We start from the raw sequence: 26,952 nt of genomic DNA on the forward strand, positions 1-26,952 counted from the left end.
ATACCTCCACTCTCCATACCTCCACTCTCTATACCTCCACTCTCTTTACCTCCACTCTCCATACCTCCACTCTCTATACCTCCACTCTCTATACCTCATTTCGGTCCAGCAAGTTGTGCTATCTGGCAGTGATACATCTCAGGAACCTGTCAGAGGAGCGGTGACTGAAACCCTTACGTCAGGCCCGGTGTGGGATTATCAACAGAAGAGCCCGTACTGGGAACACTGGCAGCCTGTAGGCCTCCCTGCTGCATCTAAACCTGTGTGCCACTGAGACAGATGTTTTTAAAGAAATCACATTTGATAAATTCATTTTGATGAACATAATCCCTTAATTGTTATTGACATTTAACCCTTTCTTTGATAATTGTACAAACAAATACTCATCAATAATTTGACAGATAAATGCTACATGTTTGCACCTGGAAAGTCTTACACACCCATGGTTTGTACACTGACTGGGTTAGGCTGCTCATGGTCTCACATTATTGTTTTTCTCTCCTCCCTTGTCCTGGGTCACACACTCTCTGGGCTCTTGGCTTTTTGCATGGCATATGCATGACTGGGTGAGTTGACTCAACACACACTCCCTACACAGTCTTGGCTTGATGACTTTTTCTGTGAGCCCCTCTTCCTGCCTCCTCCATGCTAAACATGTTCTCCCTGTCCATGTGTGTGTGTGTAATGTATGTTGGTCCTGTATTTGTCTTTGTGTGTTGCTCTGTTATTGTATGTTTAATTGTCTTCAACTGTTTTGGGCCCCCAACCTCTCACCCTCCCCTCCCTTTCTTCCCCTTTGTCCTGCCCCCTTTTGATTAAGATGTTTTAGGTGACCTCCTCAAACCCACAGTGGCGTCCTCACCCAACCAGGGCCTGACCCTGAACGGCCACAAACTTGTTTCCAACGACCTGGACTCGTCACTTGCAAATCTAGTTGGCAGTAAGTTCCCAATTGTATGCGACCATTTAATAAATATAACCAATCATTATTGTAATACTATGAGGTATTTGTAAAGGTCACTATTATAGTATTATGCTGTGTTCACATCGGACGAGATGCGATTTTAGGGGCCGGCGCGATTACATGTAAAGTCAATGCAAAGACACAGACGCAAATTCACTCCGGCGGTGCGATTGACGCGAATGCCGCTGCGCGATTGAGGCGACTGAAGGGGGCCGCTCGAGTTAAATGTTTTCAACTCGAGCGTCAAATTCCCGTGACGCGTTCGGAGAGGATGTGAGCCTGACGTTGGATCAGAAAACCAAAACATCAGCCGTAAGCTGTTAGCAGTGTTGTAGTCAAGTCACCAATTCACGAGTCCAAGTCCGAGTCACCAAGGGAGAGTCGTAGTCGAGTCCAAGTCCGAGTCACCCAAGGAGTGTCCGAGTCATCATTACCTGTGTTCGAGTTCGAGTCACCCAAGGAGTGTCCGAGTCGAGTCCGAGTCATAATTACCTGTGTCCGAGTCCAAGTCCGAGTCACCTAAGAAGAGTCCAAGTCAAGTCCGAGTCACAAGTCTTCATGTATTAATCTTCGTGGATATATGCGTTGAAATGTAGCTGCTCCTCTACATTGCTTTTATCCTGTCATGTTATACTAATCTGTCTATTGAACTGCTGTGAAGCCAGTTTGGCTACAATTCTTGTAATAGGCGCTATACAAATATAAAGCTTATTACTAATATTAATATTATTGTTATTATATATAAATAAACTATATTTAAAATGAGTTACCTTTTAGAGAAGTGATTATATTTGTATGCCAATATTTTCCTATGGTAAAGTTTTCGTTTTGCACTTTTATTTTGATAGTAATAAGATCGGCACTCTTATTTTGAAGGGACTTTTAGTTAAATCGGTTTACTGACAAAGATTGAGCCCCAGAAAACACATGGCTACTTAGCATGCAAAATGACGTAATTCTGCATGTTAAGTAGCCATGTGCTTTCGTGTTATTGGCTGAATCTTTATTTATTGATTAGATCACATTACTCTGATGATAATGTTCAAGACAGCCTATATGTCTAAACTCGATCCTTAGAGTAATGTGTTACGGAGCCTTCTCTTCAATATTGTTTCCACATAACGCGCTGCTCTTTTCCAATGTGGAAGCATAATGTGTGAAAGCATACAACACGATGTGGGGTGTTTCTCTAGACATCTTTAGACTGGAATAGCGGGGCCCAGTACGTGAACTCGCCTCGCAGGTGCACACGCCAGGATAGAGGACATCAGCCTCCAGAGAAAATTTGCTCGAGTCCAAGTCGGAGCGTCAATGTACAAGTCGTGTCCGAGTCATCGTGGGGGGGGGGGAATTCACGAGTCCGAGTCCAAGACTGTCTGTGTCATGGCGAATACAGTCGCTGGTGTATTTATGTCTGTAGTTCGTTGTGAGTTTGGACGGAGAATATACAATGTTAGCTTAGCCTGATCGATCCGATCTCCATTCAGTTTTTCAACTGCCGTCTTGTCTGCACACTTGTCAAAGCATTAATTCATGGTTTTTACTAAACGGTATCAGTATTTTGTTACTTCGGCATCAGTTTGAAACGTGTATTACAATGAAATCACGGTAAAATATGTTCATTTGTTGTAGTTGGTATCTACCACAGTAGTTACAGAGATAAGCACCGCCCCCTGGCCAGCGCGTCTTGTTTGAATGACGCGAATAAAAACAGCTGACAGCCGCGGTGAAACTCGAGAGATTAGAGCAATGCGAATATTCGCATCGTCCTGTGTGAACGCAGCATTATATCTGAAATTATAGTTGTGTATAACATAATTACCAAATATGTAGAATTTGTATTAACTACACAGAGTAAAAGTAAAATTCGGTCAGTGTTTCTAACTTTTTGATGCTGTTTAAATCGGGTGTTTAGTTTTCACACTGCATCCATTCTGCATCTGCATCTGTCCTCTCTAGATCTGGGAATTAGCAATGGCACAGCAAACAAGTAAGTGTGTGATATTCAAACGTTATAGTTTTGATACTGCCTATTAAACAGGACTAATAATCCTACTCGCTCTGTAGTGATCTTCACTGGAATCAGCCTGGTGAGAAGAAGCTGACTGGTGGAAACAACTGGCAACCCAAATCCGCTCCTTCTACCACCTGGAACCCTGCAGCCATGGTAGGCTTTCACCTATATTCCTCTACAGTGTGTGGTTCTACCCCTAACTAGAAAACACTTGAGACACACCAGGGAATACATGTGTTCTTTCAGCAGTGTTTAACACCGGTGGCTCTATATGCTGTAAGTCCTAACTATGGCATCTACAGTTTTCTCATCTGAACCCGGAGAATGTCTGCAGAACCAGGTCCGGACGTTGTCTCAGATAGTGCAATTACAAGACATACAAAATTAAATATAAAAACAACAATACAAATATAAATAGTGCAACCTCATGTGTTAAATAGTGTTATGGCCTGGATGAAACTGTCCCTCGCCGTTTTCATCACAATCTATAGAGTCTTACGGTTGAGGGTGGGTCAACTGCCATACCAGGCCGTGATGCAGGCGGTCAGGATGCTCTCTATGGAGCACCTGTAGAAGGTCAGGATGCTCTCTATGGAGCACCTGTAGAAGGTCAGGATGCTCTCTATGGAGCACCTGTAGAAGGTCAGGATGCTCTCTATGGTGCACCTGTAGAAGGTCAGGATCCTCTCTATGGAGCACCTGTAGAAGGTCAGGATCCTCTCTATGGTGCACCTGTAGGTCAGGATCCTCTCTGTGGTGCACCTGTAGAAGGTCAGGATGCTCTCTATGGTGCACCTGTAGAAGGTCAGGATCCTCTCTGTGGTGCACCTGTAGAAGGTCAGGATCCTCTCTATGGTGCACCTGTAGAAGGTCAGGATGCTCTCTATGGTGCACCTGTAGGTCAGGATCCTCTCTATGGAGCACCTGTAGAAGGTCAGGATGCTCTCTATGGAGCACCTGTAGAAGGTCAGGATCCTCTCTATGGAGCACCTGTAGAAGGTCAGGATGCTCTCTATGGTGCAACCTGTAGAAGGTCAGGATGCTCTCTATGGAGCACCTGTAGAAGGTCAGGATGCTCTCTATGGTGCAACCTGTAGAAGGTCAGGATGCTCTCTATGGTGCACCGTAGGTCAGGATCCTCTCTATGGAGCACCTGTAGAAGGTCAGGATGCTCTCTATGGAAGCACCTGTAGAAGGTCAGGATCCTCCTCTATGGTGCCACCTGTAGAAGGTCAGGATCCTCTTCTATGTGCACCTGTAGAAGTCAGGATCCTCTAGGTGCACCTGTAGAAGGTCAGGATCCTCTCTATGGTGCACTGTAGAGGTCAGGATCCTCTCTATGGTGCAACCTGTAGAAGGTCAGGATGCTCTCTATGGAGCGCCTGTAAGAAGGTCAGGATGCTCTCTATGGAGCACCTGTAGAAGGTCAGGATGCTCTCTATGGAGCACCGGTAGAGGTCAGGGCTCTCTATGGAGAGCACCTGTAGAAGGGTCAGGATGCTCTCTATGGTGCACCTGTAGAAGGTCAAGGATCCTCGCTATGGGGCACCTGGGTAGAAAGGTCAGGATCCTCTCTATGGTGCACCTGTAGGTCAGATCCTCTCTGTGGTGCACCTGTAGAAGGTCAGGATGCTCTCTATGGTGCACCTGTAGAAGGTCAGGATCCTCTCTGTGGGGCACCTGTAGAAGGTCAGGATCCTCTCTAATGGTGCACCTGTAGAAGGTCAGGATGCTCTCTATGGTGCACCTGTAGGTCAGGATCCTCTCTATGGAGCACCTGTAGAAGGTCAGGATGCTCTCTATGGAGCACCTGTAGAAGGTCAGGATCCTCTCTATGAGCACCTGTAGAAGGTCAGGATGCTCTCTATGGTGCACCTGTAGAAGGTCAGGATGCTCTCTATGGAGCACCTGTAGAAGGTCAGGATGCTCTCTATGGTGCACCTGTAGAAGGTCAGGATGCTCTCTATGGTGCACCTGTAGGTCAGGATCCTCTCTATGGAGCACCTGTAGAAGGTCAGGATGCTCTCTATGGAGCACCTGTAGAAGGTCAGGATCCTCTCTATTGGTTGCACCTGTAGAAGGTACAGGATCCTCTCTTATGGTGCACCTGTAGAAGGTCAGGATCCTCTATGGTGCACCTGTAGAAGGTCAGGATCCCTCTCTATGGTGCCCTGTAGAAGGTCAGGATCCTCTCTATGGTGCACCTGTAGAAGGTCAGGATGCTCTCTATGGAGCACCTGTAGAAGGTCAGGATGCTCTCTATGGAGCACCTGTAGAAGGTCAGGATGCTCTCTATGGAGTACCTATAGAAGGTCAGGATGCTCTCTATGGTGCACCTGTAGAAGGTCAGGATCCTCTCTATGGTGCACCTGCAGAAGGTCAGGATCCTCTATGGTGCACCTGTAGAAGGTCAGGATCCTCTATGGTGCACCTGTAGAAGGTTAGGATGCTCTCTATGGAGCACCTGTAGAAGGTCAGGATGCTCTCTATGGAGCACCTGTAGAAGGTCAGGATCCTCTCTATGGAGCACCTGCAGAAGGTCAGGATCCTCTCTATGGTGCACCTGCAGAAGGTCAGGATCCTCTCTATGGTGCACCTGTAGAAGGTCAGGATCCTCTCTATGGTGCACCTGCAGAAGGTCAGGATCCTCTCTATGGTGCACCTGTAGAATGTCAGGATACTCTCTATGGTGCACCTGTAGAAGGTCAGGATGCTCTCTATGGAGCACCTGTAGAAGGTCAGGATCCTCTCTATGGTGCACCTGTAGAAGGTCAGGATCCTCTCTATGGTGCACCTGTAGAAGGTCAGGATGCTCTCTATGGTGCACCTGTAGAAGGTCAGGATGCTCTCTATGGAGCACCTGTAGAAGGTCAGGGTCCTCTCTATGGTGCACCTGTAGAAGGTCAGGATGCTCTCTATGGATTACCTGTAGAAGGTCAGGATGCTCTCTATGGTGCACCTGTAGAAGGTCAGGATCCTCTCTATGGTGCACCTGTAGAAGGTCAGGATGCTCTCTATGAAGCACCTGTAGAAGGTCAGGATGCTCTCTATGGAGCACCTGTAGAAGGTCAGGGTCCTCTCTATGGAGCACCCTGTAGAAGGTCAGGATCCTCTCTATGGTGCACCTGTAGAAGGTCAGGATCCTCTCTATGGTGCACCTGTAGAAGGTCAGGATGCTCTCTATAGTGCACCTGTAGAAGGTCAGGATCCTCTCTATGAAGCACCTGTAGAAGGTCAGGATGCTCTCTATGGAGCACCTTTAGAAGGTCAGGATCCTCTCTATGGTGCACCTGTAGAAGGTCAGGATGCTCTCTATGGAGCACCTGTAGAAGGTCAGGATGCTCTCTATGGAGCACCTGTAGAAGGTCAGGATCCTCTCTATGGAGCACCTGCAGAAGGTCAGGATCCTCTCTATGGTGCACCTGTAGAAGGTCAGGATGCTCTCTATGGTGCACCTGTAGAAGGTCAGGATGCTCTCTATGGTGCACCTGTAGAAGGTCAGGATGCTCTCTATGGTGCACCTGTAGAAGGTCAGGATGCTCTCTATGGTGAACCTGTAGAAGGTCAGGATGCTCTCTATGGAGCACCTGTAGAAGGTCAGGATGCTCTCTATGGAGCACCTTTAGAAGGTCAGGGTCCTCTCTATGGAGCACCTGTAGAAGGTCAGGATGCTCTCTATGGAACACCTGTAGAAGGTCAGGATGCTCTCTATGGTGCACCTGTAGAAGGTCAGGATGCTCTTTATGGTGCACCTGTAGAAGGTCAGGATGCTCTCTATGGTGCACCTGTAGGAGGTCAGGATGCTCTCTATGGTGCACCTGTAGAAGGTCAGGATGCTCTCTATGGAGCACCTGTAGAAGGTCAGGGTCCTCTCTATGGTGCACCTGTAGAAGGTCAGGATCCTCTCTATGGTGCACCTGTAGAAGATCAGGATGCTCTCTATGGTGCACCTGTAGAAGGTCAGGATGCTCTCTATGGTGAACCTGTAGAAGGTCAGGATGCTCTCTATGGAGCACCTGTAGAAGGTCAGGATGCTCTCTATGGAGCACCTGTAGAAGGTCAGGGTCCTCTCTATGGAGCACCTGTAGAAGGTCAGGATCCTCTCTATGGAGCACCTGTAGAAGGTCAGGATGCTCTCTATGGTGCAGGTCTGTAGAAGGTCAGGATGCTCTTTATGGTGCACCTGTAGAAGGTCAGGATCCTCTCTATGGTGCACCTGTAGAAGGTCAGGATCCTCTCTATGGTGCACCTGTAGAAGGTCAGGATGCTCTATGGTGCACCTGTAGAAGGTCAGGATCCTCTCTATGGAGCACCTGTAGAACGTCAGGATGCTCTCTATGGAGCACCTGTAGAAGGTCAGGATCCTCTCTATGGTGCAGGTCTGTAGAAGGTCAGGATGCTCTCTATGGTGCACCTGTAGAAGGTCAGGATGCTCTTTATGGTGCACCTGTAGAAGGTCAGGATCCTCTCTATGGAGCACCTGTAGAAGGTCAGGATGCTCTTTATGGTGCACCTGTAGAAGGTCAGGATCCTCTCTATGGAGCACCTGTAGAAGGTCAGGATGCTCTTTATGGTGCACCTGTAGAAGGTCAGGATCCTCTCTATGGAGCACCTGTAGAAGGTCAGGATCCTCTCTATGGAGCACCTGTAGAACGTCAGGATGCTCTCTATGGTGCACCTGTAGAAGGTCAGGATCCTCTCTATGGTGCACCTGTAGAAGGTCAGGATGCTCTCTATGGAGCACCTGTAGAAGGTCAGGATGCTCTCTATGGAGCACCTGTAGAAGGTCAGGATGCTCTCTATGGTGCACCTGTAGAAGGTCAGGATGCTCTCTATGGTGCACCTGTAGAAGGTCAGGATCCTCTCTATGGTGCACCTGTAGAAGGTCAGGATCCTCTCTATGGTGCACCTGTAGAAGGTCAGGATCCTCTCTATGGTGCACCTGTAGAAGGTCAGGATGCTCTCTATGAAGCACCTGTAGAAGGTCAGGATGCTCTCTATGGAGCACCTGTAGAAGGTCAGGGTCCTCTCTATGGAGCACCTGTAGAAGGTCAGGATCCTCTCTATGGTGCACCTGTAGAAGGTCAGGATCCTCTCTATGGTGCACCTGTAGAAGGTCAGGATGCTCTCTATAGTGCACCTGTAGAAGGTCAGGATCCTCTCTATGAAGCACCTGTAGAAGGTCAGGATGCTCTCTATGGAGCACCTGTAGAAGGTCAGGATCCTCTCTATGGTGCACCTGTAGAAGGTCAGGATGCTCTCTATGGAGCACCTGTAGAAGGTCAGGATGCTCTCTATGGAGCACCTGTAGAAGGTCAGGATCCTCTCTATGGAGCACCTGCAGAAGGTCAGGATCCTCTCTATGGTGCACCTGTAGAAGGTCAGGATGCTCTCTATGGTGCACCTGTAGAAGGTCAGGATGCTCTCTATGGTGCACCTGTAGAAGGTCAGGATGCTCTCTATGGTGAACCTGTAGAACAGGGGTGGCCAACCCGCGGCTCTCGAGCCGCATGCGGCTCTTTGCCTAGTTTCATGCGGCTCTTCAGTTCATATCGAATTGTATATGTGTGAGTTTGGGGGAGAGACACACTGACTCCTGACTAGTGTTGCACGGTGTACCGATACTTGAAAGGTACCGCGATACCCTGCCGTTAAAAACGTTACTATTCCTCCGTTTCATTAGTATCGGTACTTTAAGAATGACGGAGAAAAGTACTCCGGTGAGAAAGCGCCGTTTAATAAGAGCCGTGTGTGTTCAGCGCTCTGCTTCCACTCCCTGCACTGCAGCCGTGCCTGCAGTCCCTCCCTCTCAAGCACGTTCTAAGTCCCTCCCCTCTCTCGTGCATGCGCTAGCTGCCAGAGCATGTGAGAAAACGAGAAGCATGGCTGCAAGTGGGAGTGCAACTGCCGCTGCCCCTCGGCTTGTTGACAAAAAAGACGCCAGAAGCAACATTTGGAAGTATTTTAGCTATATCTCTGACAGTGAGGGCAAGCCACGGACACCACGAGGCCCGTCTGTAAGAAATGTATTAATTTGATTTAATACGAATTATTGTCATTTGTTTTATTTATTGTTCTCATTGTTTAAAAGTTTGTGTTATGGTTATGGTTCTGGTGTGAAATAAAGCACAATAATTACATTTAAGGCTGTTAACCTTTTTTTAAGAAAAGTATCGAAAAAGAATCGGAATCGCAATTCTTGACTTGGTATCGAAAACAAAATGTTGGTATCGTGACAACACTAGCTACTCCTGACAGTTAAACATGATATTTAGTAGGTCTGTTAAGTATTGAATGCTGATAATTCTGACGTAATTTGGCCGGTCAAAGTTGTTTGGGCTCGGATAAAATCGCTCCGTTACTTTCGTCCCGTGTTACTTTCGTCCCGGCTCTCCCTACGTGTGTATGTGTGGTGTCAGGTGTCAGTATGAGAGGATGACAGCGCGTCTAATTTTGATGTGGCCCAAGAGCCAATCACAATAATACCTGTGATGCAGTGAACCAATCACCTTTGAGGGGGGGGAAAACCTATCGTTGATTAAACACTATCCAGTGTTTCCCCTACCATTGTCTTGGAGGGGCGCTGCTTCCCGCCAACGGATCCCCGCGCCCCCCCTGGAATTCAAGGTGTTTAAAAAATATATATAATTATTATTATTTTTTAATATATACATAGCACCAAATTGCAAATAATCTATAACTACTGTCACTTTTCACATTGAACATGTGCTCTTTTATTAAATAAACTAAACGCTTTCATTTTAAGTTGTGAGTTTAGTGTTTTTGACCCTAAGAAACACTGATGCATTCATCAATAACAATAATCCACAGCTCCTCTCTGCTCCAGAGGATTTAAAAAATATATATCCCAATGCCACAAAAATGCATCAGTGACGTGGTTGAAATATTGTCTCCAGAAAACAAAAAACTGAAACAAGCGGTATCAGTGACTGTGTGTTTGATGTGGCTCTTTGCAGTAAAATGGAAAAATATTGGCTCTTAACCTCTGACTGGTTGGCCACCCCTGCTGTAGAAGGTCAGGATGCTCTCTATGGAGCACCTGTAGAAGGTCAGGATGCTCTCTATGGAGCACCTTTAGAAGATCAGGGTCCTCTCTATGGAGCACCTGTAGAAGGTCAGGATGCTCTCTATGGAACACCTGTAGAAGGTCAGGATGCTTTTTAAGGGCAGTGATGACAGTAACAGTACGAACTGAAGTTGATGCGATTTGATTTGATTGTGAGGCATGACGTGAGCCTCATCTGATTGGTCAATCCCTCCATTTTTTTTCACCAAGGGAAGCCAATTTCAGCTAGCCTCCTCTCGCAACAGAGAGTGCAATCTACTGTTTCACCATAGCATCTAGAGGGGCGCTGTTTCACTCTTTGTAAAATACTCAATGAGAATGGGGGAGAGACGGGCCGGCAGAATAATTACCGAAACTAAAGAAAGTGTTTTTATTTATTTATTAAGATTATAACTACAATCCAAAAAAATGGGGGAAGCCTGGCTTCCCTTGGCCTCCAGGAGAAAACGCCACTGAGTTCAAGGGATAATTCCCACCCACCTCTTGCTCTTGCCCTGCACGTGTGCCAGTTGAGCTGGTTCTTCCAGCAGCTCAACTCTGTCCCTCATCATGAACGCAGGAGGCTGGCTGTATATCTGAACTCGCGCCCTCATCATTCTCTTCATCATCTTGCACTTGTTCTAAGCTGCTGCTGATAGTGCTTGTAGCAGCGCTGCTGCCAAAAAGGTCTGTCAATTTGCGACATTTATATGCTTCACCTGCGAGTGACTTCACCTTTTTTTCTCTTGCCTTCTCGGCCCCACCTTTTTATTTTCGTTGTCTTTGATTTGTATCTATGTTTTTTCATTCTCCCTGTCTGCCGCGGCATCTAATCCCTTCTCTTTGTGTGGCCGGTCTTTTTTCTTCTTCGTGTGTGATTATTTGACATAAGAACCACACAACTGCATTAGCGGCCGCTGTCGCCCTCTGTCGGCCGTCAGCGCAACTTAAATGATGACGTTAACTATTTTCTTTTTTAAAGGGCCGGCCGGCCGTCAACGGCCCTTGACTACCGGCCGTTCTGTGGTTCTCCAGATTCTACAGATGGCCAGTCCGCCCCTGGGGTTGGGTATCGTTTGGATTTTAACGATTCCGGTTCTGCTTTTCGATTCCGGTTATTTTCGGTTCTCGATTCCGGTTCTTTGAGAGGGTAAAAATAAGTCAAACTGGGAGAAAAATATATTTATGAAAACATTAAGTCAAATCTGTATTCCTATTTACAAATCACTTCATACTGTTTAATTTCTTACGGTTATTGAATACAATTATATAAAAAATCTCTGCATTGTTTAGTTAGTTCTAAGTGGTGCAGTTTGAGAATGTACAATTGGCCCAGTCTCCTCTGATGTTACACTGCAACCTGCCTGTGAGACAGAGTCCAACCACACATGTCCAACACATAGGACATAACCTAATAATAATACATTAGATTTATAGCCTATAGGCCTAGCGCTTTTTTACAACTCAAAGACGCTTGCACGCTTACACATGTCCTGCAATACACATGCTGCAGCTGCCCAGCTGCTCACTGTTTGTAAAAGTAAATAAATAGTATTTTCATTTCAATAATGTAGCTACTTTCTATACCCTGCTTCAAAAACTATACTGACATCCCTGTGCTCCTCTGAGTCTGGGGGTCCGGGGATGTGAGGACAGCGCGAGGACACAGACAGGGAGGCTGCTTCACTTCATAAAGGAAATGGTGGTCAATATTAACAACATAGGAGCTAAAACGCTTAATAACCTTCATTACGTGTTAGAGAAAGAACATAAGAAAGTTTGACAAAGATGAGGCTGTTAAACGGGCAGCGGATCCGCTGTGTGTAGAAAGAGAGAGAGAGAGACGCTGAGCTGCAGCGATCAGCTGATACGGAGCATAGAGAGAGAGAGCTGCAGTCCTCGTTTCCTGTCCTCACAACTCTTATTAATCCCGGGACCGGACAATTGTTATTTGTTCCTACTCGGAACCGAGTTTTGCTTCCCAACCCTGCCACTGTGCTACACTTCCCGCCCCGCTCCGCCCCCGTCTAACTGTACAGAAAGCGGCGAGATGCATTTCCTTAGGAATCGACAAGCAGAACCGAAACTAACATTTCTAAACGAACAATGGCGGACACGTACAATTTGCGAATGAGTTCTGCCTTTTGTAAACTGAATGTAGCAATAATTTGTCAATAAATCAGGGCGAAAAACGTCACTTGTCCGCCGGACAAGTCAATTGAAAGATCTACTTGTCCGACATTGTAAATAACACGTCCCGGACGGTGGGACGTGTACTTTTTCGCACACTGTGCACCTGTTGAAGGTCAGGATCCTCTCTATGGTGCACCTGTTGAAGGTCAGGATCCTCTCTATGGTGCACCTGTAGAAGGTCAGGATCCTCTCTATGGTGCACCTGTAGAAGGTCAGGATGCTCTCTATGGTGCACCTGTTGAAGGTCAGGATCCTCTCTATGGTGCACCTGTAGAAGGTCAGGATCCTCTCTATGGTGCACCTGTTGAAGGTCAGGATCCTCTCTATGGTGCACCTGTAGAAGGTCAGGATGCTCTCTATGGTGCACCTGTAGAAGTTGCTTTCAAGTCGTTGAGGCTGCTGGTTTTAGTCTTTTTGGGGACAGGAACGATGGTGGAGTGTTTAAGACATGTGGAGACTACAGACTGCTGAAGGGACCTGTTGAAGATGTCTGTGAACACCTCTGCCAGCTGAACTGCACACACCCTGAGAACACGGCGAGGGATGCCATCAGGTCCAGGAGCCTTGTGTGGATTAACCCTTTTGAAGGATCTGCACACATTTTCCCTGTTTAAAACAAAAGGGCAGGGCTCCTTGGCCAGGCTAGCTGCTCTCAAAACGTGTATAAAAGGAGTTCAGCTCATCTGGGAGAGACGCACACACAGACACTCCCCCAACACCACCCGCTGCCCCTTTGTAGTCGGTCATTGTTCTTAGCCCGTCAGACTCCACTTTGTCTCTGCATTGGCTCTTTGCACTGCTGATAGCTCTCCGGAGTGCGTACCTTGACTTCCTGTACTCATCAAAATCTCAACCTCTGTACGTTTTCTGCTTGGCACATACCTCGCCGTTTATCCAGGGCTTCTGATTCGGAAATGTTTATACAGTAATCTTCGGTATTACGTCATTGATGCATTTGCCAATGTAGCAGATGACCGCATCCGTGTGTGTATTGATGTTGTCATCCTCAAACACACTCCACTCCGTAGATTCAAAGCAGTCCTGCAGAGCTGAGACCCCATTTACACGGGAACGTTTGCGTTTACGCACCGTATGCGTTTTCAAAAAAGTCTTCCGTTCACATGCATTCGATTCATTTAACGTGTCCGTTCACACGAGACCGCTGGAAACGCTGTAGTACATATGCCGGGCCTGTAAGTGGCGCTGCTGCCGCCACAAAATACACCAACAGCAGCGAAGAAGACCCCGGAGCATGGTTGCCATGGTTGCCCCTCTGTTTATTCTCCGCGGTGGATGGCGTGTTCTCCTGCTGTATATCTCTCCGGTAGTCCACCAGCAGATAAAAACACCTCTCCGCCTCTTCCAAGGGACGAGGGAACCGTGCGGCAGAGTTTCCGTTAAAAAAAATTTTCCGCCGGTCAACATGTCCGTTAAAGTTTAAATCTTCCATACAAAATTAGAAAAGTGCCGGTCAGAGGTCTTCTTTGTTATTTATTGAGCTTTAAAACAAATTGATAACAACTCTATATAATAATATAAGAATAATAAACGGAGCCTCTCTTTTCCTCCCCCTCTTCTGACAGCCCAGCAGCTGATCTCTGAGCAGGAGACGTGGGGAGAGGGAGGTGGGGCTGGCATGGCTATTTCATCGTTATCAGAAAATGATCATATAGAGGCGATTACACTGAGCCGTTTGACCCCCCAGAGCGTTCCGTTTGCAGATCTATCCACCTTGGGACCCGTTATCGTTTGCGGGGTCCGTTTCTATCGTTTTGTTATGGCCTCGTGTAAACGAAAGGGCTATACGCAAGAGAAACTATGAGGATACAACCCGTTTCGTCCTCGTGTAAACGGGGTCTTAGTCTCCTCACTCCAGCGCTGTATAGTCTGTGTCACCGGTCTGTCCTGTTTGAGTTTCTGCCTGTAAGCAGGCAGCAGCAGTAGTGAGATGTGGTCTGAAGAAGTCCCAAGAGGCCGGTTTTCATTTTTCCTCAGTCTCACTAGCACTGCGGCCTGGGATCCCCGCTTTGATGTGTAGAAGTTCCTCTCTATATTTTTACATTACATTACATTGCATTTAGCTGACGCTTTTATCCAAAGCGACTTACAATAAGTACATTCGACCAGGAAGACACAACCTTGAAGAAAACAGAATTATATAAGTACATCAGGTTTCATAGAGCCAAACATTTCAAGTGCTACTCAACTGGCTTTAGATAAGCCAGTCTTTTATTAGTATATAAGTGCTTTGTTAATAAATCTATCGCTCGAAGTGGAGTCGAAAGAGATGAGTTTTCAGTTTGCGCCGGAAGATGTGCAAGCTATCTGCCGTCCTGATGTCAATGGGGAGCTCATTCCACCATCCTGGAGCCAGGACAGCAAACCCACGTGTTTTTGCTGATGGGAACTTGGGTCCCCCTCGCAGCGAGGGCGCGGCGAGTCGTTTGGCTGATGCAGAGAGTAGTGCACGCGCTGTGGTGTACGGTTTAACCATGTCCTGGATGTACGAAGGGCCAGATCTATTGGCAGCATGGTAAGCAAGTACCAGTGTCTTGAAGTGGATTCTAGCAGTTACCGGAAGCCAGTGAAGGGAGCGGAGGAGCGGAGTGGTGTGGCAGAATTTAGGAAGGTTGAAGACCAGACGAGCCGCTGCATTCTGGGTGAGCTGCAGAGGTCGGATGGCACATGCAGGTAGACCAGCCAGGAGGGAGTTGCAGTAGTCTAGGCGTGAGGTGACGAGAGCCTGGACCAGAACCTGAGTCGCTTTCTGTGTCAGCTGGGGACGTATCTTCCTGATGTTGTAAAGCGTGTATCTGCAGCAGCGGGTTGTAGCAGCGATGTTTGCAGTGAAGGACAGGTTGTTATCTAGGGTCACACCCAGATTCCTTGCAGTCTGAGTCGGGGAAACAACTGAGGTGCCGATGTTGATTGTTAGGTCAAGAGTGGGACAATCTTTTCCCGGAAGGAAAAGCAGCTCAGTCTTGTCAAGGTTGAGCTTGAGGTGATGAGCAGACATCCACTGAGAGATGTCAGCCAGACAAGCAGAGATGTGTGCGACGACCTGGGTCTCTGAGCGGGGAAAGAAACCATATTGTATGGTAGAGTTGGCGTGGTCGGTTCGCATGTTGACAGGGCAGACCACACCTGTCTGGAGCAGGGAGAGTCCTTGGGGAAGGGTGGTCTCCTGCTTCAGCTCCCAGCAGCCCATACCTTCTATCACAATGTTGTCTGAAACACACATATTGTATTACTCAGCTAAACAACTCTGCGTTATTAATTATTGGGGTTTCCATGTTGCAGACTAGCTAAAGTACCCGAAACTTGCATTTAGCGTCACCTCCCGGGCAGTACCAGGATTTAAACCAGTGGAGTTTACCCAAGCAGCCCAGTACCTGTACCTGGCTCTGCTTGATTAAGCGGGTCAAATATATCAGCACTGATAAAACCTGGGAACAGAAATACAGCACTCGTGTTTTAGATGGTTACTATTGTTTTGATTGATTCCTGGTTATATCCTCCAGCCTTAACACCTGTCCAAACTGTAGCAATACGTTCAGGTGAATTACCTTAGCAAAAGACAATAGTCATCAGTCAAAATCATTCATCCTCATTACCTAAATGGAACATTTACCAGCACAGCAAACTTCATCTTATGGGTTTAAGGGTTCATTTGATTATTTATTTCTACCTCAGCATTCTCTTAGAATTCCAGCTGCCTTTTGTCCTGAAGCTGCTATGTTGTGCAGGTTTTACTGTGGCTCAGTCCTTCATGCTGGACTTTCTCATTCTGTAATGTTGGACAGATTTCTCCCATCCAGGTGGTAGCTGTAAAGTGTAAATGCAAAAAACTGGCTACCTTATACAACCAACTTGTCATTGTTTTGCCAAAAACCTGACAGATTCTGTTGACCAATGTAGACAAAATACGCTGTTGCATGTATAAGGACTGTCACCACTAACATTCAGCATCCCCCCCTTCCCGCGTCCATTCGCGATGTCTTGCTGTCTCACAGACCCCACGCAACAAGCAGGAAATGAACCCAGCTCACACTGTCTGCTCCTCGCAGCAGCGAGCCCCGCAACGTCCCGCCAACACGGCACCCAGACCCCACGCAGCATTCTCATCTCCTTGTCCTTACTGGTGTCATTTCCTGGTTGCTAACAAACGCCATTGTAACACATAATCACTGATGTTCCGCTGTAACGGTGGTGGACTCATCAGAGCAGAGTGGGCGAGCTGACCAATCAGAGCACAGTGGGCTCATAGGGAGGGGGGGGGGGCAGGAGCTCCAACAAGCCGTGTAGGACAGAGAGTGAATACACAGACTATACAGAGATGCTGGATGAGAAACCAATGTGAGTTTGGAACATTGAACAATGTAAATCTATTCTAGTAGACCTCAACAATGGAACTATGATCAGTAGAAATGGCCATGACATGGGACCTTTAATGTGAGAATGTGAAGACTTTGAAATTATACTTCAGTTATACTGTAGCCCCAATCCTAGTGATCATTGTAATGCAAACGTCCTGAACATGAAGTGGAAACAGAATGAGAACACAGGAGAGCTGGAGCGTGATGGTAAACACTGAAAATCTATTTTTAATGACGGCCGGAGGATTGACAAAGACGTGCTGCAGCCACGAGTTGACACAACGCTTGCCTAGCCGATTCTGAAGATCTCTCACCCAGTCCATTGTATTTAGCTCTGAGAGAATAATCAACATTGTGCATAACAAGATAAAACAGGCAAATTACTATAACTCCTTTAGGCAGGAATAGGGAGACAAAACAAAGGGGGCACAGCAGCCCAAGGTTGCAGGCCTGTGCTCAGTGAGGGCAGTACAGACTGATAAACTGGGTCAAAGGTATGGGGAAGATATTTCCCCAACAATCATAATGGACTCACACAGGAGAGGTATTGATGATGAAGATCAAAAGGTGTTCTCAGAAGCCAGAAAGAAAGAGTTGGTGACTTGATGGAATCAGACACACAACTTCCATCAGCCATTAAAGGATAACCTGTTTGTGTGACTGAAATAAAACAAGCCTCATCACATGCTTATTGGCTGTGTGAGCGACGCTGAGTGAGATGCACCTGAACAGACCAAACATTGTGAGTGAGGAGAAGCTCTGAGGAAAGCTTGGTGCAATGCAGGAGCACTGTGATCTCTGTGATGGAAGCACCAGTTTTGGCAGCAGCGTCACGTCTGACTCACTTTTGCCTCCTGGCCAATGACTGAATAGTTAATGGAATGGATCCTCCCCGAGAGGCATCAGACAAATCTGGGTTTGTTATCACTGCAGGGGCTGTTGGCGAGGCACAGAAAACAGGGGGGGTCTGTACTTTTCTCTCAAATCTCTTTCCACAAGGAGCACCTGCCAGTTACCGAATTCTCCCCCCAGGACTCAAACACTCTCCTGTCTGCTTTCCGTTCCCCCTCTGTCATTCCAACCCTGTCTCCTAAAAATTACGTTCCCACAGAACTAAACTGCATTCTCAATTACGTTTAGCTAGAAACGTATTTTCTCCCACGTTACGTTTGTTATGAACGTATCTCAAATACGTTTATTTTCGACATATCTTCTAGAAACATATCTTCTCCCACGTTACGTTCGTTATGAACGTATCTTAAATACGTTTATTTTCTACATATCTTCTAGAAACGTATTTTCTCCCACCGTTATGAACGTATCTTAAATACATTTATTTTCTACATATCTTTGCCATGTATTGCCTTGCTTATAATAATGATAATAGTCATTTATAAATATCATTTTAGAGCACACATTTGAAATCGAGAATCGGGCTCGATATATGGTTAAATTAAAATCAGTAGGCGAGGCTGTAATTTCGGCAGCTGTTACTCTCATGAGCGAGGCAGAAAATAATAGTTTTAACATGACAAAAAGCTGCTGTGTCGTTTATTGCACCTCAAAGATTAAAACAAATCCAGAGTTACTTGTTTCTGTACTTCCTCTAAGAAGAAAGGACAGTAAAAGAAGAGCTCTGTGGCTTCAGGCTTGATCGCCGTTCAAATGACAGCGTTGGTTTCCCCAAAAGTGGGCGGGGCTGTAAAGTGACGTTTTACTATCATCTATTATTCAAAACCATTCTATTTATTCTAACGTAAATTACATGCCAGTGTTTTATCTTTTTATTTATTTGTTTTTATTTTAAATCGTATAATGTCGGACTTTTTTCCCGTCTGTGAGGAAAATAAATGGGGTTTAGAGCCTCAAAATACTGAAATCTGTATTTTTTAAAATCTTTTCCTTCTAATTTGTTATTCTTTTCTAAATAACACACTGTTATTTACTCAACAATAACACACAATTATCCTTGTTTTTATTTATTCGTTTAATTCTATAATCTTGGGCTTTTTAGCCGTAAATAAAGTCACCGGAAACAGACGGGACATTTCGAGCGATACACACCACAAACCCACCGAACTGATTACCCAAGATCCTCAGCTTGAAGCTCGTTGATTGGATGTTTTAGCCGCAATAAACGCTGGGATATGGTGTTAATAAGTTGTGATATCCGAAAACGAAAAATAAAATAATACCTAATTCAGAGTGTTCTTGCTTTTCTCTTTGGAAGTCATCACATGACGGCATTGTAATACACGGTTCGGCTGCATTAAATATTATACATCTGCCGTAGTTCTTTATTTATAGAGCCCTGATGAGAAGACTTCTAGACAAACATGAGGAACTGCCGCCAAAACTGAATACTTGATGTGGATCATAAATATATCAACAATTAAACAACATCTTCAATTTCTTTTCACAAAATACGTCTCCTTGCAGTATCAATAGTAATTCGGCTGACTTTTATATTTGATCCAATTGGTAGATAATAGGTTATATTTACACCATAACGGTGCACAGCTGATAGAAAAGGACTTGTAGTTTTTAAAGATATTACTGATTTTCTTTGAATATAAGAATGTAAATACTGAGTTGAGAGAATAGTCAGGGGATTTGGGTGATGGGAGACACATCTATGGATTCAGAATTTCAATAGCGTACCATTAAATGACGGATATACCTTTCTGTCTGTGATGTTTTACAAATCAGATATTAATGTGTAGAAGTAAAACATGTGAAATAATATAGCAATATCCTGTAAAATTATGTAAAAACATGAATAAAACTACACATCTTCAGATGTTATACATACATAAGTGTTCTACACTAATAATACAAAGTTATTATTAGTATGCTGTGTGTACCTTGTGTGCACCACTTAGTGGTTAAAGCACGTTATTGAATTATTTTTGTTGAATAATGTTATTTGATGAAAACAATATTAAGAGTACATACTTTCATAGGGGGAAAGTAGAAGGTCAATGATAGAAATATAGAATATAAAAAGTCAAGAAGATACTATAAGTGATCTCTACAATAAAACAGTTTAGTGCCGGATGTACAAAGATATTAATAGGAGGAGGTGCAAAACAGAAAAACGAATTAACCTTTATTAACACATTAAAGAATACTTTAGGTTAAGGTCTTATTTTAAACAAGAAAAAAGCTTTGGGGGTATCTATCTACCGATGAATATTAAGCCTGACAAAGTACTTAACGTCTAATATATTGCTTTCCTGCAATGTTAACTATGTTGAAGCACTTCTTTTAACTGATATTATACACATTAATTATACTCTTATGTATGTAGATAGAATAAGAAATGTGCAGAATATGACAGTTTAATGGTGGAGGTATACACACATATTGATAGATGTCTTGTAATGCGCTGTTGAGGAACCTGCGACCCAAGTTGTGTATATGATCAATAAACCTTAGAAAATCTTGAAATCTTGAAAGGGATGTGCAAAATAGCCATTATACAGTTTTTAATTGACTATTAGTAGAGAATAACGAGTAATGAATATACTTTATAGAGATCTGCAGATAAATGTTTCGTCTTCTCAAGCACCAACTATCAAATATCTCTCCTGATTGTTGGCACTTGACAATCACCTTACCTGAATTTTACTCAGGTGTAACTAAAGTCTGCTTTAAGGGTTGTTTATATTTCACATCATTAATCAGAATCTGCAAAGTAACTAAACTAAATGTAGTGGAGTAAAAATACCAGGTTAACCTCTGAATTGTAGTGGAGTAGAATTACAAAGTAAGCTGTCGTGTGGGTATATATTAATGCTGCCCATTATGGATATAAGCGATTTTTACCCATTTAGTAATTACATGTTTTAAATGTGTACACACCAATGTGTTTCCTATCGCCTAAACCTCCAGGGCTGTACACAGTTTAATACTGGCAACTTCTAATTTTGGGAAAAACGTCTTTTAAAACTACAATTCCCAGTAGATACGTGCCATAGAGAACATGTTGCGAAACACAATAGCCAGCATGTGTATTTCTCGGGGGGCGTTCGAGTCCAGTTTTGAATAGTCTGCCGTGGTTTCGTTCCATTTCAAAGAGCTTGACGCTCGGCGTAACCTTGGCGCACTGCCACTCCAACATCACGGGGTTTGTCAACGGGACTGTAGTCCCAAACGATAGCTGGGGATTATGGGTAGTGTAGTGTCTTCGGCCATCCTAAATCTCGAAATGTCCCGTCTGTTTCTGGTGACTTTATTTACGGCTAAAAATCCCAAGATTATAGAATTAAACAAATAAATAAAAACAAGGATAATTGTGTGTTATTGTTGAGTAAATAACAGTGTGTTATTTAGAAAAGAATAACAAATTAGAAGGAAAAGATTTTAAAAAATACAGATTTCAGTATTTTGAGGCTCTAAACCCCATTTATTTTCCTCACAGACGTTTATACGATTTAAAATAAAAACAAATAAATAAAAAGATAAAACACTGGCATGTAATTTACGTTAGAATAAATAGAATGGTTTTGAATAATAGATGATAGTAAAACGTCACTTTACAGCCCCGCCCACTTTTGGGGAAACCAACGCTGTCATTTGAACGGCGATCAAGCCTGAAGCCACAGAGCTCTTCTTTTACTGTCTTTTCTTCTTAGAGGAAGTACAGAAACACGTAACTCTGGATTTGTTTTAATGTTTGAGGTAAACGACACAGCAGCTTTTTGTCATGTTAAAACTATTATTTTCTGCCTCGCTCATGAGAGTAACAGCTGCCGAAATTACAGCCTCGCCTACTGATTTTAATGTAACCATATATCGAGCCTGATTCTCGATTTCAAAGGTGTGCTCTAAAATGATATTTATAAATGACTATTATCATTATTATAAGCAAGACAATAAATGGCAAAGATATGTAGAAAATAAACGTATTTAAGATACGTTCATAACGAACGTAACGTGGGAGTAAATACGTTTCAAGCTAAACGTAATTCAGAATGCAGTTTAGTTCTGTGGGAACGTAATTTTTAGGAGACAGGGTTGGTCATTCTCTGGTCAAAAAACTTCATGTGTTTGGGTCAACGCTGAACTCAAAACGTTTCTGGATATAAAATGATAACTTTGGTTAACATTTGGCATTATGTCATCAAACTACACATATCTGTCAGGGTACGGCCGTACTACTGGGTTTCTGCAAAATCTCTGAGGTTTTTGTGATGAACGTGTTGCCCTCTGTCTCTAAAACCATGTTGGTTTTCAGGGTTTCTGTTGGAATCTGCGTATCAACGCTGACTAAATGTCTTCTTTCCTGATCATCTAGTTTAGACGGACAGTGGTTTTGGTAGACTTGGAAGTGCCATAAACTTTCCACTTAGTGCTCTGAGCGTCTGTCGAGATTTTTTTCTGAATATGAGCCGGGTATGACTGACCTGATTCCTGTTCTGTGTGTCACCTCAGGCACCATCTGTCATGGCATTCCCTCCAACCACATCCACAGGCATGATGGCATATGGAATGGTAAGTCTGCTCTGACACACACACACACACACACACACACACACACACACACACACACCGCTCTGTAGCATAATTAACGTAAGCTTCAGTATTTTGTTGTTATTGTGAGGGAATAAGTGGGTATATGCAGGAGGATTGTGGTGGTAATGTGTTCACTGAATGACAGTGCGTCTCCTCCTGCACTCCAGCTGAACTGAAAGCCCTTTACACACGCTGTGGTGTCATCACTGAACGCTTTGGTCTCCTTCACAGCGTTAGAACATTATTTTAGGAGGTCTTTGTTATTTTTGTCTCCAAGCTTTTTTCTTTTGTAATCCATCGGTGTGATATTATATTTTCTTCGTCAGCCTCCCCAGGTGAGCTCCATGATGATGACCCAGCCTGTGATAAGGCCAGCCAACCCTTTTGGCCCCAACCCAGGTGCACAGGTAATGGACGGCCACACCTCCACTGCCCCCCCTTCCTCACATGAGCCAGCCTGAACCACGTTAACCTTCGTAATACACCAACCTGTGTGGTTGTTAATTGTAAACTGAATGCAACAACGTGCATGCATGACATACACACACAGTTTTATATTCTTATCGGGCACCCGTACCATAGCTTTTATTCTGAAGAAATAAACAACAAAACATAACTGGGTTCTGTTATGTGATCCATCAGAATATATCACAAACACATTTTAGCCATCCAAGACTTAAAGAATGAATGTCACAGATGATCTGAGAAACGATTCAATACACTAAGCTACATTATTGCTGTACACAGCGTCTGTGTTGTTCCCTGTTGGAGGACTTACGCTCTTATGTTCTCTACACATTGCTTGTCTGGGTACTGGTTATGCATTTCTGGGTATAACCGTTTGTCTCTGATCCACAATGTTGTTTTTGTTCTTTCTTACTAGATGCAGTTTATGTAACCTGAAGGAGGAGGGGTCTTACCCCAAACCCATCTGAAGATGATTTAAAACAATGTCAACTATCCAAGCAAACGTGCAGTTTGCTTCTAAGGAATGTCTCTCTCTGAGAATAAAAAGCCCAACCAGACTTGATGAACTCACGGTGACTGGGAGCGGCGTCACAGTGGACATTGGCCCCGCCTTGTCCTGTGGAAGTCCTAGAAGAGAAGGAGCGTACTGCCATTCAACACCATGTGGACAGCTTTCGAACCTACTCTATCCTGGACTAAGAGAAACACAACAGCTTTCTGACACTGCTGTATGTACCTGGGGAAAACAGTGAGGGTGGTTGTCACGGTAACATTGGGAGTTGTCTTTCTCCGTTCCTCTTTCTCCAGGTGAGCGAGGGAGAGTCACTTATTTTGATTATCAATCATGATTACCTACATAAAGCATCCCCACATTAGGAAAACAAACTCCTTCAAGACATGTTTATGTATTGTTTGCAGTAGACATTCCGTATGCATTGTTTGTATTTATTTATGATTACCTACAGAGAAAATGACAAAAAAAAGTCAATGTAACTTGTCGCTGACCTCCAGGTGGAAGGCCTTCAGATGTATTCATAGGAATGATTGAATGTAGAGTTGGATTTTGAGTGATTGAGATGATTTTTTGAAAAATAAGTTAATATAAAGTTTAAAGAGAGGCATTTTGCTGTTGGGTCACTAAATATTCTCTTCACCCGCTATAGGGGTCACACTGGGGGTATAAACATTTTTTTTGTATTCAATAAAACCATCATAACAATGGGGAAGATTTCTACAAAAAAGGAAAATGCATTTATGCTTTTGACGCTTTTGGCATGCCATTTATTCTCACATTTAACAAGCTCCTGGCTGCCCTCGTCCAACAGGAATGTGCAGGGTCCCTCTCATGCTCAGATCATGTTTCAATAGCAAGCACTGGGGCATTAAGACAATGTGGCGGCACCGGGAGGCTCAGGTAACACTGCTGACAGGGGGCAGAAAGGTTTAATGTTCAGCAGAATAGAGCACTGTTGATCGGTGCTTTGTGTAAATAAAAACTTTTCCTGCCAATCACATGATGGGCGAGTGCAGGTAACAAAGATGATCTGAACATAAAAGTGGCCCTTTATCCATAACTGAGCCTATTTGCAGCGTTGACCCTGCAGATTCTATTTTTGTTTGTTTGATTTTTACGAATAAAGTGCAAGCGTCAACACTTCTTGACTGTTTTGTTTATATTGAAAAAAAGGTATTGGGCACTTCACTCATTAGAAGTTAATGACAGTTGTTTCCTTGTCCGATGTCAGGGTCTAAGGACAGAGGGTGTCGTATTTATATTCTGTGTAAATTCCCCTGGGACAAATGTAAAATGTGCCATTGACTTTGTAATTTCCCATGGAAGGACTCACAAGCTACTCTGTGAGGCCTGCCTTTTCCTCGTCCTGCGTTACCTGAACAAATGTTTTTTTATTGCCCTGTGCAAGGGTGTGCTGGGAAAATGTCATGACCTACACGTGCACAGTCCAAGCGCAACAGCCATCAAACATTGAGACGGGGGTATCTTGAAATATCCAATAAATGTAGGGATTTTCTTTAGATCTGAGTCATTGTGCTCTTTCAGCCTTTAGCTTAGTAAACACTTTTTCTTTGTGACAATTTGCTGCAAGTTGTTCAGGCAGGGGCTATTATTATTATGCTGATTGTGATGGGCCATGTCAGCTGATACATTTGTATTTGTGTTTAACATGGCCTGATACATGGATGGTAAATAGAATGCCTTTAAATAGTGCATCTCGAGTCACCATCCACACACTGGTGGCAGAGCGGCCATTCAAGCTCAACGGGAACAAGAAACACTCGCACAGGCTGTGACATCACTGTGATGATGACCCATGAGCCGTGGATTCAGTGGGGCACGTTTTTTTTGTTCCTGAAGTAAATGTAATCAATTACACATATTGACAATTCCGTGCCCTTGCACACCAGCTTGCAGTTTCAGTGTGTGTTTTTCACTTTTCACAAGATATTGAAAGATTATGACTTGTCAGCTCATAAGTGGAACGTTGTTTAAACAGGAATTATACTTTTTTTTCCAACAAGGTAGACCACAAGCTAAAACAAATGTTTCTGAAGGTTTCAAAAACTAGGACAAATCGCATTGGTCTCTGTGCGTTGCTGGCTCTCTGACAAGGTTAGGGCTCAGATACCCCAAATATGTTCACTTCTCTGTTTTTCTCTGGGTCTGGTGGAGGAAATAATGATTTGATCCCTTGCCAATTTTGTAAGTGTACCCACTTACAAATAAATGAACAGTCTATAATTTGAATGGTAGGTTTATTTTAACAGAGTAAGAATATCAAAAAGAATATCCAGAAATGTACATAATATAAAAGATATAAATTGATTTGCATTTAACTGTGGGAAATAAGTATGTCATCCCCTTGCAACCAACAAGAATTCTGGCTCCCACAGACCGGTCACATAAGTCCCAGCCCAAACAGTCCAGTTTGATGGAAATGTTGTCGTCAGGTATGTCCTGGTGGAGTTATGTTTCCGTAGAGCACGTTCAACTTCCGTTAGCTCGTTCCTTTTATTATCCAGTGATCTTATGTTGCAGAAGATGAGACACAGCTTTTATCTCCCCCTTCTTACTCTGTCTGGTTTACCCAGTATCTTCTATGTTCTTCTCCAGATTTCCGTGGGGATAGCTGTTGTTCCGCCCATCATATCAGCCAGCTGTTCCCTGGTGTAAACAAGGCAGCTACTGTATATGCAAATCAGCATAAATTCAACAGGAAAAAATGAACAAGAATCTCTCTCCATACTCGTGTTCAGAGAGGGTGCAGCTTAAGAATTACTATAATAAGTTACTAATAGAAAAAAAGGTAAGTAAGCTAAAAGTTGAAAATAGTACAAATATGTCAGGAGCAACTGCAACAGGCTGCACTCCAATTGGTGTATGCATTCTATTATTGCAAAGATTAAGTATTACATTTACACAAAGTTGAGGAACTGGCAAAGATATCTTTAAAAATAAAGGTTGAAATAAAAACAGCAGATTACACTTGACTTTCAGTACCCAGCTCCATGGCGGTCCTACATTCAGCTTAATCATGAAACATCTTTTGTTAAAATATCCTATCTATCTTTCAAGATTTTCTTTCAAAATTCCTTCAGAGACTCTAACACTATATTCAACTGATCATAGTTATTGAATTAGAAGGGTAGCATTACATGTGACTACTAAACTGACATGTTTTAAGTAAAGTTTGTGGAGTCTACCTTTAATGGCAACATTCAGTACTCCAGAGAAGGTGTGTTAACTCAGTGGTCAGGTGATATATGTGCTGCTCGACCCTGATGAGATTAATTCTGCTGCTAAACCCACAGGTGCATCTATAAGCGCGCACACACACACACACACACACACACACACGGACCTTCATATAAAGCCACATCCTGCTTGGCAGAGCCTGGAGAGCAGCATCAGAAGAGTCCTTGTTGTGCTGCACTTCCCCTCAGTCTGGATGCAGCAGTAGAAAGATGCACTGTGTGTTTGTGTGGGACTCATGATAGAAGTAATTGGCAACTAAGTAAAAGCCTTACTCTTTAAGTGATGCCTTCCAATCCACAGCCATCTTCAGGCTGTTACACTTATCCTACCAATTCCTGATTTATAATGGAAAAATCATGTATTTATGTATCATTCTCAAAAGACCAGAGGCCTGTACTACACGAAGCTGGTTCAACCTAACCTGGATATGTTTGAGTCAGCCGGTTGGCCTAATCCAAAACATACGCGCTCTCGCTAAACGGTACTACGACGCGGGTTATCAAGTGGATCGCTCAAGCCAGCCGTGTCCTATCTAGTTAGGTGCGCGTTCACATGAAAGGGGTGGTATTTGGAGAATTCGAC

The 26,952-nt window shown here is 44.1% G+C and overlaps 1 protein-coding gene across 1 annotated transcript; it reads left to right on the forward strand.

Moving 5' to 3' along the window:
* Window positions 1-829: 829 nt before the first annotated feature.
* On the forward strand, window positions 830-24,255 carry LOC117537220 (phosphatidylinositol-binding clathrin assembly protein-like; the record flags this gene model as incomplete). The annotated part of the gene is given in 6 exon segments (XM_034202370.1): window positions 830-940; window positions 2,924-2,954; window positions 3,032-3,131; window positions 22,050-22,109; window positions 22,457-22,537; window positions 23,014-24,255. Coding segments are annotated over 6 exon segments (398 nt in total), but the record flags the coding sequence as incomplete, so codon positions are not given.
* Between the last annotated feature and the right edge of the window lie 2,697 nt (window positions 24,256-26,952).

The sequence above is a fragment of the Gymnodraco acuticeps genome, unplaced genomic scaffold (genome assembly GCF_902827175.1).
Source record: "Gymnodraco acuticeps unplaced genomic scaffold, fGymAcu1.1, whole genome shotgun sequence".
Taxonomy (NCBI): Eukaryota; Metazoa; Chordata; class Actinopteri; order Perciformes; family Bathydraconidae; genus Gymnodraco; species Gymnodraco acuticeps.